Genomic DNA, 15632 nt, shown 5'->3' with positions numbered 1-15632 from the left:
TTAATTTTTTTTTAAATATTTTTATTTATTTCTAGGAGAGAGAGACAGCATGAGCAGGGGAGGGTCAGAGAGAGAGGGAGACACAGACTCTGAAACAGGCTCCAGGCTCTGAGCTGGCAGTCAGCACAGAGCCCGACGCGGGGCTCGAACCCACAAACCGTGAGATTATGACCTAAGTGAAAGTCGGACGCTTAACTGACTAAGCCACTCAGGCGCCCCACACCACAGTTAGTTTTAACAGCACAGTTTCATAGGCCTATAAGAAATAAGTGCACTACAAGTTTTTAACGCTTTCACACTTAAAATGTTGTTACAGGTCTTGCAGATACTTGACTTATATGCTCAGGTATACGAGGAACTCCTGGCAATTCCTGTTGTAAAAGGCAGAAAGACTGAGAAGGAAAAATTTGCAGGAGGAGACTATACAACTACTGTAGAAGCATTTATATCTGCTAGTGGAAGAGCCATCCAGGTATCAGCAAAGTCTACATACGGTTCATGGGGGACTGTCAGCGTAGCATGTGGGCACATCCAGCAGACTGCTTATGTCATCAGAGAAGTAGACTGTTTCAAAAATATCAGTACATTTCATGTGCTTCCTAGACCATATTATAATTTAAGCTTCTCTGTCCCATTCTTCTCTAAATCTCTAAGGTCACTTAATTAAGTGAAGGCTTGTATCCTGAATTACCAAAGCACAGATTCTTTTGTTACCTTTGTAGTTGAAATTACTTCTGTGAAAGGGGCTGCTACCAGCAAATACTCTTCTATGGGTTTTTTTTTGACTAATCCTAGTCTCTCTGTTATATCATTTATGCTTTAAGAATATAAAAATATCAAGGAAGATAAGTTTATGTATCTAGTGTCATTTTGAGGTGTGTGATCTTACAGAAATCCTTTTCAGAGGCGTAATTGGGTATTAAAATTAAAGCTTATATATCTCTTTTTTTAGGGAGCAACATCACATCATTTAGGGCAGAATTTTTCCAAAATGTTTGAAATTATTTTTGAAGATCCAAAGACACCAGGAGAGAAGCAGTTTGCCTATCAGAACTCGTGGGGCCTGACAACTCGGACTATTGGTGTTATGACCATGGTTCATGGGGACAACATGGGCTTAGTGTTACCACCCCGTGTAGCTTGTGTTCAGGTAAGGAAAATATTTCTCTTTATCCTTCATTTTATAAAATACAAGCCCTGGTTACTCAAGGATGATTTTCCTGAATATCATTCAGGTAGATTTTGCTGATTCAGAAACAACATACCGTATAATATACAGTATGATATACAACATACAGTATTGTATAACTAGGTGTATCATTTCTGTTACTGTTTTCTTTGCTCTTTTAATTTTTAGCTGCTTTTTATGTAAAACCTTTTTAGAAATCATTTCTTGAAATGATTTACAATAGGTTCAATGAAACATAGTAGGTCAGATAAAAAAAAAACTACATTTAGCATAGGCAAGTAATATCCAACCAAGTGCTACACGTTTAGTGGAGATTAGAAGTCACACAAGTTGATCCGTGTTAAACTTTGTAGTCCCTAGTTGGTTTTGGCTTCTGGGTATCCTGCAGGGATGGGACTTCGTTACCTTAGTACACTGTTTGTTTGTAATAAACTTGTGACATTGTGCTGATTCTAGGTGGTGGTTATTCCTTGTGGCATTACAAATGCACTTTCTGAAGAAGACAGAGATGCTCTGATTGCAAAATGCAATGACTATCGAAGGCGGTTACTCAGTGTTAATATTCGAGTTAGAGTTGATTTGCGAGATAACTATTCTCCAGGTTGGAAATTCAACCACTGGGAGCTCAAGGTAAATTCTTCAGTTGCATCTTTTACTTCCCCACTCCCAGTTTGGATTTAGATTTTCTGTATGCGTGCTTTTATAAAACATAGGCTTCTTCATTACTTTTCTCTGGATAGTTGTGAGGTTTTTTTCTTCTTCATTTTAACTTCACTTAGACAAAGTCGAAATCTTTGTAATAGTGAGTGATAACTAAAGTTTATAAACTGCTGGGATTTAACTTGATTTCATAGGCTCTACCAAGGGAATCCCATTAGATCTAGCAGCAAGGAGTCCAGGATTTGTGAGCTCACAGTGCAGGAAACACACGAGACGTAGTGATACGCAGCTGCAAGCTGGGGCCAGGTGTGGAAGCCCAGCAGTGTTGGGGTTCTTCAGTGCGAACACACGTAGGGGCCCCCAAACTGCTGCTACTTAGGCCCCTGTTTATTCTAATTGGCCCCTAAGGTAAATTTTCTGTGCTAAAAAATTAGTAGTTATATTGCTTCCCTTCTGTGTGATATGCCTTTTTCTTTACTTACTCTTCCTACACTTAACAAAAACTTTAAAGATAAATATTTTCTTTGTAACTTCCCTTTCATTGCAGTGTTTTTTGCTTGCTAAGAAGTGGCCGTTGTGTGACTTATCTGAGCCCATGTACTTGCCTGGGGCACCACGTAGTGGAGGAGAAGCTTATTCTTTGCTACTGGTTGGGTTGAAAGGGGAAAAAAAGGGCATCTATTTTCACTTCTCCCTTCTGTATTGCTCCCCTTTCATCTCCCTTCTTCTCTTCTGACTTGTGGGTCTCTCGAATCCACAAACTCTTCTTTTAGTATCCTGATGAGCCTGTGCTGTGAAGGGGATCTCTTAGTACGAGTTGGTGCTGCTACAATTTCCTTGTCTACAATTCTCAGGAAAGGAAACAAAGCACCTATGTTCTAAATGATGCCTAAAACTAAGGAACATGAAAGAGTTTTCTAGTTAGTGGAAAGTATTGATAGCACTTTTTAATGCCAGTTTATCTCCATTTAGTCCAAGAATTCCTGAGAAAAGAAAGTATTTTGGAAGATCTAGATTCCTATTCGTTTGATAGTGATTAACTTTGTACAGAGAGGCGGTGGCGTAGGGTGGGGTATGTACTGTGAGACTCAGTTTAATAACTGGGGTATATGGTTTGGTTGTCAGACCGGACCCTGCAACTCCCCCCACAAAACTTCTCTAGTAGGAAAATAGAAAGGGGAAAATAATATGAGTATATTAACTACTTTTCTTTTTACTCTGTTGGATGATTAAGATAATTTTGTGTTGCTGTTGAAAAGCAAGCAAACAACAATCCTTTATGAGCAAATTCATAACTTGTTACTTAGAAAAAACTATTAATAAAATATTTGCCTCCTCTATAATTTGGCCTCAGATGATCTTTCTAGCTGTTATATTTCGTTATCCTCCACTCATACATCCTTTTCTCTGTTCTCTGACAGTCTCTTTTTCCACCTCTGTGTCTTTGCTTGTGCTTTTTCTTCCACTTAGGTTGTAAAATTTGCTATCATGAAACAATCACACATTTTTTAAATGTATTTTTTAATGCTTTTATTTATTTTTTGAGACGGAGACAGAGCATAGGCAGGGGAGGGGCAGAGAGAGAGGGAGACAGAATCCGAAGCAGGCTCCAGGTTCTGAGCTGTCAGTCCAGAGCCTGAAGTGGCACTCGACCCCGTGAATCGTGAGATCATCACCTTGAGCTAAAGTCAGATGCTTAACTGACGGAGCCACTCAGGCTCCCCAGTCTCCCAATTTGTAACAAGCACATATAGTACAAAAAATTAATTTTTCTGTCCTGAACCATTTGAAAATAAGATTCTAGCCTGACGCCTCTTCACTCCTACATGCTCATGCTATAGCCAACACACTCAGAATGTTAACATTGATCTATTACTACCATTGATTTTTGAACCCTATCAAATTTTCTGCGTTGTCCCCATAGTGCTTTCATAGCAGAAAGATCTGGTTCAAAATTGTATAGCATGTAGTTGTCAAATCTTGTTACTCTCTTTTAGTCTGGAGTAGTTCCTCAGGCTTTCTTTGATTATCATGATCTTGACACAGCACATTCCACATTCACTTTTTTAATCAGTTAAATAATACATATTTTTGTTGTAAAAAAATATTTTTATTGAGCCATGGTTTTTCAGGTCATTTTCAGTGGGTTACAACCATTATTTTGAGGCTCAAAGTGTCTTTGATGTGACTAGTAGAATCCCTTAAAGCTGACTTTTGAGCATTCCCTTGCTATTTGGTACTGCAGTTAGCCTTATCTCACAGAAGCCCTGGTTCTCTGAGCAGAGATGGTATTTTGTGCTGGGTGCGCTGATCACTTTTGAGCTGTCCCTCTATGCAAACCTTCTCAGTAGATGGCTGCAGACTGAGTATATGCACACACGTGCATGCACACACACACACACACACATTTATACATGTATTTCCATATCTATGTAATTTGATAACCATGAGTTCACGTTATTTCTTTCAGTTCCAATCAAGAAACACAGGACTCATTCTAGTTTTCTCCCATTCCAGGTTTTCACTCCCTTCTCTGACAGTGAAAAACCTATTTCCGGTTATCTTTAATATCTTGATTTGTTCAGCCCCTCCATGCAGCTGGTCTCTCTGTGTCATTGCCTCCCTCTCGCCCGCGCGAATGCCCTTCCCATCCCACATGGGCTGTGCCACTCCGTGTCAGGCTCTTCTCATGCCACGGCGCCCTCTCACCCCGCTCAGCCTCTGACGCCCTGCCCTGGGCTGCCATGGCTCTCCTTGTCCAGTACAGGGCCCATCGATTGCTGTTAATCTTCATGTCGTTCTGGTTTCCTTTAATTGGGAGTAGTTCCTCAGCCTTTCTTTATCGTTCATGACATGGGCACTTTTGTAAATACAGGTTGGTTATTTCACAGAATGTTCTTCACTCTTGCTGGAATTACTCATTAATTTTTGCCTTCTGTAGTAACTTTTCTTCTCTCTTCCAGCTGAGCGTGGTCTCCCATCTCTGATTTTCTGTACTTGTTTGCATGCATGCCTTATGTCCCCGGAAAATGTGAAGCTCCTGGAGCGCAGGATCTGTTTGTTATTCCTCTTGTAAATCTCGTTACACTTAACACGTTTACACATGCATATACATTGGGTTAATAAAGGAAAACAGTAAAATAATGTAATACTTAGTCTATAACAATTTGTTTGAGGGTGTTCAGTATTTTATAAAGCAAGTCTTCTCTAAAGGTAAATCATTTTCTCTAGAATAACATTTAAAATTTTTCCTGTGACTTTGATTTGGGGGGCTACCATTGGCTAAACTGTATATGTAGAGGTTGCCTAACTTAAATTTGAAAACCCCAAATTAGTTTTAGAGGATCATTTACTGAAGAAAAAAAAAAAAAGTAGTTTAAAAAAACCCCCTACTGTTTATCGGGTAAGGTACTAGACCCTAAAAATAAGGTTTCCCTGAGCCTTAACTCCCTTCCTGGGCATTCATAAGAGTTGAACACTCATAAGCTTAAACTTGCATTTAGTCCTTACGCTTCTTTGTAAAATCCAAAGGCATATAATAGGGGAGTGGTTCCTGGAGTGTAGTCCCAGGGCCAGCAGTCCTGACGTCACTTGAGAACGTTCCTTGGCCTAGTGTAGTAAGAAATTCCAGCGGTAGAGCCTAGCAGTCTGTGCTTTATTTATTTATTTTTTTAAATATTTATTTCCGAGAGAGAGAGACAGCATGAGCAGGGGAGGGTCAAAGAGAGAGGGAGATACAGAATCCGAAACAAGCTCCAGGCTCTGAGCTGGCAGTCAGCACAGAGCCCGATGCCGGGCTGGAACCCACGAACCGCGAGATCATGACCTGAGCCGAAGTCGGACTCTTAACCGACTGAGCCACCCAGGCACACCCATAGCAGTCTGTGCTTTAACAAGCTCTTTAGAGAGCCTCCTGCATGCTAGAGCGTCCAGACCTAAGACCAACCAGACCAGGGTACACCATTGTGCCACGAATGAGCCCCTTATGTGCCAGGGTTACTACCCAGTGGTTTGGGTGGCCTTAGGTTCAAGAAGTCTTCTCTGTTTCCCTGCTTGTGCCACGCAGATAGAACTTCCTGTGCGTGCCGTCGCGTGAGAAGTTAGGAATACTGATCTAGACAACACTACCCTCGTGTTTCTCCACTAAACACTTTGTCAGCTCAAAACCACTTGGGCAGTACATCTTTTCTTAGGTTCATGTGTTCTTACTGGAATAGATTGCTGTCGTGTCTCCGGAATATTGCCTGCTCTCCTTATTTGTTAATGCCTTTGATTTTAGGGTTTTTATGGTTTATAGTAGGTAAAACCATGAAATAATTCTTTATCTTCAAGTGGAGACATACACGTATCATTTTAACTGCCTTTCTGTTTCTAGGGAGTTCCAATCAGACTTGAAGTTGGGCCGCGTGATATGAAGAGCTGTCAGTTTGTAGCTGTCAGACGAGATACTGGAGAAAAGCTGACATTTGCTGATAATGAGGCTGAGACTAAACTTAAAGCTATTTTGGAAGACATCCATGTGAACCTTTTTACAAGGTTAGTCCTTAGAATTGCTTTTGTCTCTGATCTTGAAATCCTGTTCAGCTTTTGAGAGCTTACTGAGGGATTTTTTTCAGTGCCCTAACTGGAAGTCATCTTTCCCTCTGAGCTCTCATGGTTCTTAATTTACCTTTCTCTTTGTGTTTTTGACTTGTAGCATGATGATTTTTCCAAGAGCTTTCTACTTAGGTTTGTAGCAATGGCCTCTCTGTCCCATGGACTAATTGGGGTTAACTTGAGATGCAGGCTTTTATGACATAGAAATTTGGGGGATTAAGGCGCAGATTCTCACCTGATGGATACACATTACCAGCACCCAGGGGTCTTTAAAAAATACCAGTGCCTAGAACCCTCCCTAAAAATATTAATTTAGTAGGTCTAAAGTGAGCCTGGCAGCTGTAGTATTAAGAGCTCCCCAAGTGACTATGACCTATAGCCAAGGCTATGAACCTTTTGATGGGGATCGGAGGTCTGGCGTGAGAGGAAGCTTCAGGGCTGCCCTGACCTGTAGAGAGTGGTCTTCTAGAATCAGAGATTTCAAGGCAGAGGCACTAGAAGATCAGTGCATATGTGTGGTTCTTTATTTTCTTTCCTACCCACCTGAAGCAAAGAGAAAAGGCCCACTGCCACTGGGGAGAGAGGCTCAGTTTGGGGGAAGGTGGTGCTTGCATCTTACTCATTCATGTGTCTTCTAATACCTTGTGCTGGACACCTATTAGGCCTCCCTAAGTCATGCATTTAAGGAAGGAACTAATTTCAGCTGTGGCATTGGTCCTTGCTTACATGTTTTTGGGCAAGTGGTTTCACTTCTCTAGACTTGCTTACCCTAAAATGAGAATGATAATGAGTCTCTTGACTTCACGGATTTACTTAGTCCACTACTGAATAGTGCATTTGAAGTCCGTCTGAACTCAGAACAGGTAATATTGTCAGAGGTGAAAGATTAGAAAGCTGCCTGTCTCTATTGCTGCCATTTAAGTAGAGCATTTGGGAGCACCTGGGGCTCAGTTGGTTAAGCGTCTGGCTTTTCTTGGGTTATGATCTCATGGTTTGTGAGTTCGAGTGCTGCATAGGGCTCTCTGCTGTTGATGCAGAGCCTGCCTCAGATCCTCTGTCCCAACCTCTGCCCATCCTCCACTTGAGCGCATGCTCGCTCACTCTCTCTCTCGCTCAAAAATAAATAAAACATTAAAAAGTAAATGAATAAATAGCGTATTTAGTACAGTGGTTCTTTTTTAGGGATTTCTTTCAGAGTCACCTAGGAACTTTGGGAACAGAAACATACCTGAGCCTCACACTGGGTTTTAAGATAGATTACCTGTAGTGTTAAAGTGTTCTCTGTGTGATTCCAGATGCACACCCCTGGTGGGAAAACCATTGCTTTAGTGGATAAAAAGCAGATCAGTGGTATTTTTATTCACTAAATTTGTTAACAATGTAGGTTGCATAAAGGCGCATTTTTTTCCCCACCCTAAGTCTTAAGCATAGGAAGTGGTGTACTTTTTTCTGGATCTCACTGGCAATCACGTACTTACATGAGCTTATCTCACTATGAAGAAGTCTGAAGGAGGAGATTTGGTTGAGAGCTAGCAGTTACTGGCACAGAATTCACATGGTCTTAGACCTTAGAGTCAGAAAAGAAATATGTGCTTTCTCTTTCTTGGTTACCACCCACGAATGGTCCTCGTGTATTGCGTGACTTTGAACGTGAAAGAGAATAATACTTCCATTTCTAAAACCTGAAGTTCTTATAAGGGAATTATTTAGCATACGAAAACAGCTCGAATATTGTGTATTTATTGTTTTTCCTTTTTTAAGACGTTTCATGCCTTTGTATTTGATTTTTACAACAGTCCTACATGGTAGCTAGATTACTTGAGTGTTTTTCCAGTTTTGTAGAAAGGAAAACTAAGACCAAAGAGGTTTAAAAAATGATAGACTCTCATAGATGGTAGTGATATAGCCAGGAATAGAATGTTGGGTAGTGGAGATTTAACAGGAGTAACAAAAGTAAGTAGGGCACCTGGCTGGCTCAGTGGGAAGAGTCTGTGACTTTTGATCTCCGGGTCATGAGTTCAGGCCCCATTTTGGGTGTAGAGGTGACTTAAATAAATAAAATTTTTTTTAAAAAGAGTATTACCTGTTAGGTGCTTGGCAAATTTCCCCTTCATTTAGTGTTAATAGTAATACAGGGATGAATTAACAGAGACTTTCTACATGTCATTCACTGCTGGTGACAAAGTTGAGATTCACATTGAAAAGTTCTCACTTTCAGGTTATTGCTCTTTTGCTAAACTATGCTAATTTAAAAATTTTTTGTCATATTAGTAAGAAAAAAATATATTTTTCAATTATGTTTTGATAGGGCTTCTGAAGACCTTAAGACTCATATGGTCGTGGCTAATACAATGGAAGACTTTCAGAAGATGCTAGATTCTGGGAAGGTAAGAGACTTGTGGAAAGTTTTGAATATAAACATATTTCAGTAATGGTATTTTAGACTCACTGAATTTATGCCTGATATTAATCCCTCTTCCAAGGCCAGTCACGCAACAGGATTATATGTCACTCCACATTTTATCCTGTTTTCCTTTGGCTTTCCTAAAGCATTACAGCTTTATGTCATTTCTGGATAACACTGTGAACTGATTATGTGAAAGCTTTTTCTCATGCTTGAAATACTGGCTGTTTAGCATTCATTCTGTATGACCCCTAATGGTTTAATTATTGAAGATTTTAATTTTGTTTTTCATCTTGAATTAAGTTCTGAAGTAAGCAATAACGTAATGTAATGTTGAAATGCCATGTGCATATTCCTAAAATAAAGTTAAAGTCAAAAATTTCAATTCCCTGATCTTAATTGATTGAGCTTTTCTGAATAGTAAGGGGGAAAATATTGCCCATGTCTAAGCCTGTTTTTCAAAATGAATGGGTATTTCAGGCTCCTTTAAAAGATCTGTGTCTTTCTACTCAGGTACTTAGTGGTTCTTTCAGATTTTATCAATTTTATGTGTTTTGAGTATGCAGATGTTTCTAGCTGAAACTTCCAATTTTCAAAGAAAAGAGATGTCCTGATTTGCAAAATTGTTGATTATCACAGTGAGTCACTGTGAACTTTAATATTCTGGTACACATGCTTGATTTTACAACCAACCCTGTGTTCTCAGGTTATGAATAAGAAAACCATGGGCCAGAGTCTAAGTGAATTACCCCAAGCTCCACAGAGGCAAACTTGGTCCTAGAATTTAGATGTCTCTTTTGGCTCAAGTTTAATGCACTTTCTTCTGTATCTTTTTGTTTGTTTTTATTTTTTTAATTATTTTTTTTAAGTTTATTTCTTTTGAGAGAGAGAGAGCACCAGCAGGGGAGGGACAGAAACGGGGTGGGGCGGGGGGGACGGAGAGACGGAGGAGAGAGAGAATCCCAAGCAGTCTGCACCATCAGCTCAGAGCTCGATGCAGGGCTCGAACTCACAAACCATGAGATCATGACTTGAGCAAAAATCGAGTCAGACATTTAACTGACTGAGTTACCCAGGCACCCCAGGTCATAACCTCTTCATATGTCTCTTATTACATGAGCTGGGACAATGTGTTAATCTCTCTGGCTCTCAATTCACTGATCTGTAAAATGAGTATAGTATAGATAATCTTAAAATCCCCGTCAGATCCATAATTCTTCAGTAGCTTTCTATTATTCTTCGTTTATTGCCTTTGTGATCTTCCACTTTTCTGGTTTCCAGAAGTTGTCACTTGACTCAGATTACGTACTCCTAATAGAAGGCTAAAGAAGTGGACAGCTATCTGTCTGATGCAGTGCTTATTTTTTCTTTTCACTGTAATTTATTTCTGATTTTATTTTTGTTCCATTAATTACTGAATTTTTAAAATTTCTTTTATTGGGGTCCTTGGGAGGCTCAGTTGGTTAAGCGTCTGACTCTTGGTTTCAGCTCAGGTCATGATCTCACAGTTTGTGAGATTGAGCCCTGCATCGGGCTCTGCTCTGACAGCACAGGGCCTGTTTGGAATTCTCTCTCTCCTTCTCTCTGCCCCTTCCCCGCTCTCTCTCTCTCTCAAAATAAATAAACTTTAAAAAAATAAGATAATGTTTCCTTTATTATGGAAATATAGTAGTCACTTTTGCAGTCCAGTGTGGTAAAGACATTATGTAAGAGTTAATAAATCAATAGAGTAACTATCAGTTAACCCATTGCTTTCAAAGAAATGAATCTCAGCAGATATCAGTAGAGTCATATCTTTTATTCTAATATCAGATTAGAGGTTTCAGCATCTATCCTAAAGCACAAAGTGGGATGTTAGTTGCACGTCCAAAGAACACATGGAGATTAGATTTAGTTTCTTGGTCAGGAGCCATTTCACCCCCCCTGCCCCTTGTGCTAGCCAGCTTCTGTGCGCTGACCCAGCGTCAGGCAACCTTTGAGGCTCTTGCAAATAAAACCGTATTTACTAGGTGGGGAGAAGGAGAAAGGGATCTTTGGAACTTGAATGTAGGTGAAAGTTTGGTTTTCTACTCTTTGGTTGGTATAAATATGAAAAAAAATTAGATCTGATTTTATAGAACTTTAGTACATTTTTCCAAAAGGATCTTAATTAAATGAAAAATAAATGTTATTTATATATCATTGTTTTGCTGTTGACATATATTATTAATCTGTTGATCACTGTGATTTTTGAGTATTGATATTTCTCATTAATATTTTCTGCTACAGAATTGAAGATATTATACGTTGTGAAAAATTGTATCTTTTTAAAGCATATAGAAATAATAAAAAGTAAAAGTTAAAAACTTTTCTGTGGTTGAGTAAATAGCCTAAAAATACATATTATCCTTTCACGTTAATGAATTATATGCATAAATAGAAATTTCAGGTCTAATCACCTACACTTTACTTTGAATCTACAGAGAATTAAAACATGAGTTGTTGTTTTTTTTTTATTTTTATTTTATTTTTTTTAAATGTTTTATTTATTTCTAGGAGAGAGAAAGACAGCGTGAGCAGGGGAGGGTCAGAGAGAGAGGGAGTCACAGACTGAAACAGGCTCCAGGCTCTGAGCTGGCAGTCAGCACAGAGCCCGACGCGGGGCTCGAACCCATGAACCGTGAGATCATGACCTAAGCGAAAGTCGGACGCTTAACCGACTAAGCCACCCAGGCGCCCCTAAAACATGAGTTTTTACAAAATTGTGATTTATGAATTTAAATAACTTCAGTTCAATTTTTCCATATTATGCCATTTTAAATTTTAAAAACTATTTTAGAAATCCCTTCTCAAAGCTCAGTAATTTTTTCTTATGGAAAAAGAAAATAAGACCACTTGCTGTAGAATAAATATAGCTATGTTGTGGGTTAAAAATAAAAGCAAAATTTTCTAAGAATCCAAATTTAAATTTATAACCCAAAGACACTCATTGTAATTAAGTCTTAATATTTTTATCATTGCACAGTGACAGTGGTTAAAGCTTTTCCCCCATTCTGTCTTTTGTAGTGAATTTTAAACAATACTTTTAGGAATGTAGATTCTTTTCATGCTCTCTGTACAGATGCTAATGATTTACCAAATTTCAATACGGGGGGGTAACTTTGGACTATTTCAGCTCTTTTGTATCTAGGTTTATTTTTGACTCCATTTTTACTGCATAAACAATTTTTATTAAAAATTTTTAAGATTTTTATTAATACCATTTCTTGCACCTCTCTTTACCCACTCACTCCCACCCTCCTGGGATTTTCCTAGCAATTTATCACTTCTTTATTGTCTTAAGGCAAATTATTAAAATAACAGTTGATCAATTTTGGGAGTTAGGTTAACACATTTTGTTGAATAAGAGACAGACAACTAATTCTTCCTCACCCTGCAGAATGTTCACCTGATGAATTATTTGTTCTTTATGCAATTTCCTAATGTTAATTTACTTTCATTTTACTTCTTAGAGAAGCTTTCTAAAGTATGTTTAACTAAATTCCGAGGTGCTTATAAGGGGTTTGCAGGAGGGTCGTGATTTGAGTATGGAACGTGTGGCTCAAAATAGTTGATCAGAAATTGATGAGAGGGGCACCTGGGTGACTCAGTTGAGCGTCCGACTTCAGCTTGGGTCATAATCTCACGGTTTGGGAGTTCAGGCCCTGTGTTGAGCTTGGGCTCACTGCTGTTAGCGCAGAGCCTTCTTCAGATCCTCTGTCCCCCTCTCTCCACCCCTCCCCTGCTCACACTTGCTCTCTTTCTCAAAAATAAACATTAAAAAAAGAAAGAAATTGATGAGAAAGCTGGAAAACTTTCTAGCTGTTTGTAAACTAATGTATGGGGATTGTCCACACCTTTGATCTCCCCACTACTAACCTTGATCTCCAGGAATTTTCTGTAGTAGTGTTGTGTAATTTTTCTTGCATACAAACCTCACTTTGAAGTAGACATGCCATGAGAAGCTTAGGAGCTCTTAATTCTTGTCTAGTCCAACATACATTTTACAAAAGAAAACTCAGAGCTAGAGATTTTCAAATACGCAATGAATTTTGCCCATTATTCTGTATGGTCTATAAAAGAAGATTTGAGAAGTTACTTTTTCTGACACAAATTATTTTTGACTTTGAGTACCCTTGGACTTTAAAGATGATTCACACTTATCTATCACATTGTGGCATAAAGTGAGGTTTACTTAACTGTTCAGTTATTGTTAACAGCAGTTTAAAAATCATTTTACTGTTTGTCACCTCTCTTCTGTCCTCCTTGTAATGGGTCACCAAGGCAGGGCAGCTAGTGCCCGGATCTGAAATGAGGGCAGCACAGCGAGAGGCCAGACTCGGGTCTACTGACCCTTTCTACCGGCACTTTGTTGTAGCCAGTTCATCTGGACATTGAAGTGTTGCAAAGAAAGTTTTGCTTTGTCGTGGTGCTTTACAGTGCCTGGGTTTTGGCTCGAGGGAGAAAGCAGTTTCCTCTCCTTACGCCTGAGCAAAGTTCCTTGGAGGTTTGAAAAGGCACCGTGGCCTGAAACAGGTACCGAGGGCGACCTGTCCTTTTTGCTTCAACTCAGGTACTCCTTTTACAGAATAAGAATTCTAAATACAGAATATTTTTTCTCTTCTATCAGATTGCTCAGATTCCATTCTGTGGGGAAATTGACTGTGAAGACTGGATCAAAAAGACCACTGCTAGGTAAATGTAGTTAACAGACCCTGTGAGTATTGCAGTGAAAAAGAATGGGAATATAAAGCATAAATGAATGGAATTCTTGTTTGTTTTAATTTCAGGGATCAAGATCTTGAACCTGGGGCTCCGTCCATGGGCGCTAAAAGCCTTTGCATCCCCTTCCAACCACTGTGTGAGCTGCAGCCGGGAGCCAGATGCGTGTGTGGCAAGAACCCCGCCAAGTTCTATACCCTGTTTGGTCGCAGTTACTAAGGGATAAAACACAACTCCTCTCCAACCCTCCTCACTTTTTAAAAAATTGATACTAATATCTTCCCAAATATAGACAGTTTTATGATTTTTTAAAATAAAAGTTCTAATAGGAGGTCACATGAGACACAGACACCTTATTCTTATGCCTAAATTAACAGTGGGAAAAAGACTTTTCTGTAAACAACCCCAGTAATAAATATCATGAATTAATACTGTTTTATGTATTCATTTATTTCTGAAATACCTCCATTATGTGCCACAGGACATCTGTACAAAGAGAAGAGAAAAATGGGGAACCCAGTGCCCCTCATTCATGTTTCAGACCTGGAATGAGCAGTTCTCTTGTTTCCTGTGGAATTTTGAAGTCCTTCCCTTCCTAAACTCCTTCTGAATCTAGAATTGTCCTAAATCTTAAAAGACAAAACCACAAATGGACCAAAAAAACAAAGAAACCCCACAGCTTTCCCTGGAGCTTCTTCCTGCGTCTTGTTACTGCTAGTTAGTTACCTTGCACACCTCACGCCGGCCCTGCTCTCTGCAGCAGGGATAACCCCCTCACTTCTGCTGCTTGTTTCGCACTTGTCTGCGCCCGCCCCGCCCCCGCCCTCCGCCATTTTCCCTGAGATCCCTGGTGCCACTTCTGACCAAAGCTAACGTCTCAGTCTCTTGTCTTCCCATACCACTCTCTTGCGCTTCTGCTGCTATAAAACATTCTGTTTTTACTAAAATTACTCCTATGACTTCCCCTCCACTCAGATTCTTTTTCCTAGTTAGTCCCTCCCTAGGCTGAACTTCGTTCCCTTTTCTGGTGCTGCCTAGTCAGCCTCCTCTAATCCCGTGGTTTGAGAGAACACGGATAGGATGGCTCCAGCCAACACTTTTGTCTCTAGGTCTGAGCTCTAGACCTTATTCCAACTGCATTCATCCTCAGGCCTCTCGAGTGTTCCCATCAGTACTTCAGGTCATTTGTCCCAAGACCCTCATTTCACCGTCCACTCCCAGACCTGCACTTCCTACAGTATTTCCTGTCAAAAGGCTTCACATTACCAAAAGGTACCTGGTAACCTAAATCAGAACCCGAGAGTCAGCCTAGCCAGCCCTCCAGCACACAGTCTGCCATGTTCATTTGGCCAGACGACATCCCCACCCATGTCTCCTAGGTCTCCCCTTTCACGGATGCCTAGGAAGCCTCATGCCTGTCAACCTCTGACGTCAGTTACTTATGTTTTCTGGAGTTTCATCTCAGACGGGCCCCACCTTTCCACGGATGTTTTCTTCCTTGATGTACAATGTACTAAGATGTTCCTCTTCCCCTTAAAAACCTTCTCATGGCTCACCATCAGTAACAGAATAAAATATTAATTTTATTTTAAGTCTGGTTCAGCCTAGGGTCTTCAATCCAGCAAAGTCTTTTGCGACCTAAGCATTTGGAGTTTCTTGTGAACGAGCCATTTCCCATCTCTGTCTCTGTCCCTTTGCCTGGAATGCCTTTTATTAGTTTCTAGTCAACTAGGTAAATCTCTTTGGGGCTCTGTTCCAACACACTTTCCCACTTTGTAGTAAATACACCAATAAAAGGAAAAAGGTCCTCAAAAAGGACTTGAATTTTGAGTCGTGTGTTGAAGGATAAGTGGAATTTCAATAAATAGAAAAGGAAGGACATTCCAGGCAGAGAGAACAACATGCAAAACCTCATGGTTTTGGTATATGCTATGTGTGAGAACACAGCAAAGCAGTTATTAAGTTGGTAGGAAATTAGCAAAGCCGTTTAAGTATACTGTACCTTCAAGACTGAGGTTTTGAATATGTATTCAGATTAATGAG

At 39.8% G+C, this 15632-nt stretch overlaps 1 protein-coding gene across 1 annotated transcript in view; it reads left to right on the top strand.

Moving 5' to 3' along the window:
- The window catches only part of EPRS1 (glutamyl-prolyl-tRNA synthetase 1), a 71570-nt gene extending 57552 nt beyond the window's left edge, over window positions 1–14018 (top strand). Inside the window, exons 26-32 of the mRNA XM_077759544.1 lie at window positions 317–472; window positions 953–1150; window positions 1646–1819; window positions 6225–6385; window positions 8754–8832; window positions 13498–13562; window positions 13658–14018. Of these exons, the coding sequence (XP_077615670.1) occupies window positions 317–472; window positions 953–1150; window positions 1646–1819; window positions 6225–6385; window positions 8754–8832; window positions 13498–13562; window positions 13658–13808 (984 nt within the window). The 3' untranslated portion in view covers window positions 13809–14018. The remainder of the gene's footprint in view (window positions 1–316; window positions 473–952; window positions 1151–1645; window positions 1820–6224; window positions 6386–8753; window positions 8833–13497; window positions 13563–13657) is intronic.
- The last annotated feature ends 1614 nt before the right edge of the window (window positions 14019–15632 follow it).

This window comes from Crocuta crocuta, unplaced genomic scaffold (assembly GCF_008692635.1).
Source record: "Crocuta crocuta isolate KB4526 unplaced genomic scaffold, BGI_CrCroc_1.0 scaffold556, whole genome shotgun sequence".
Lineage (NCBI taxonomy): Eukaryota > Metazoa > Chordata > Mammalia > Carnivora > Hyaenidae > Crocuta > Crocuta crocuta.
Note: the sequence above shows the minus strand (reverse complement) of the source record. Positions and strands in the feature narration are given on the sequence as shown.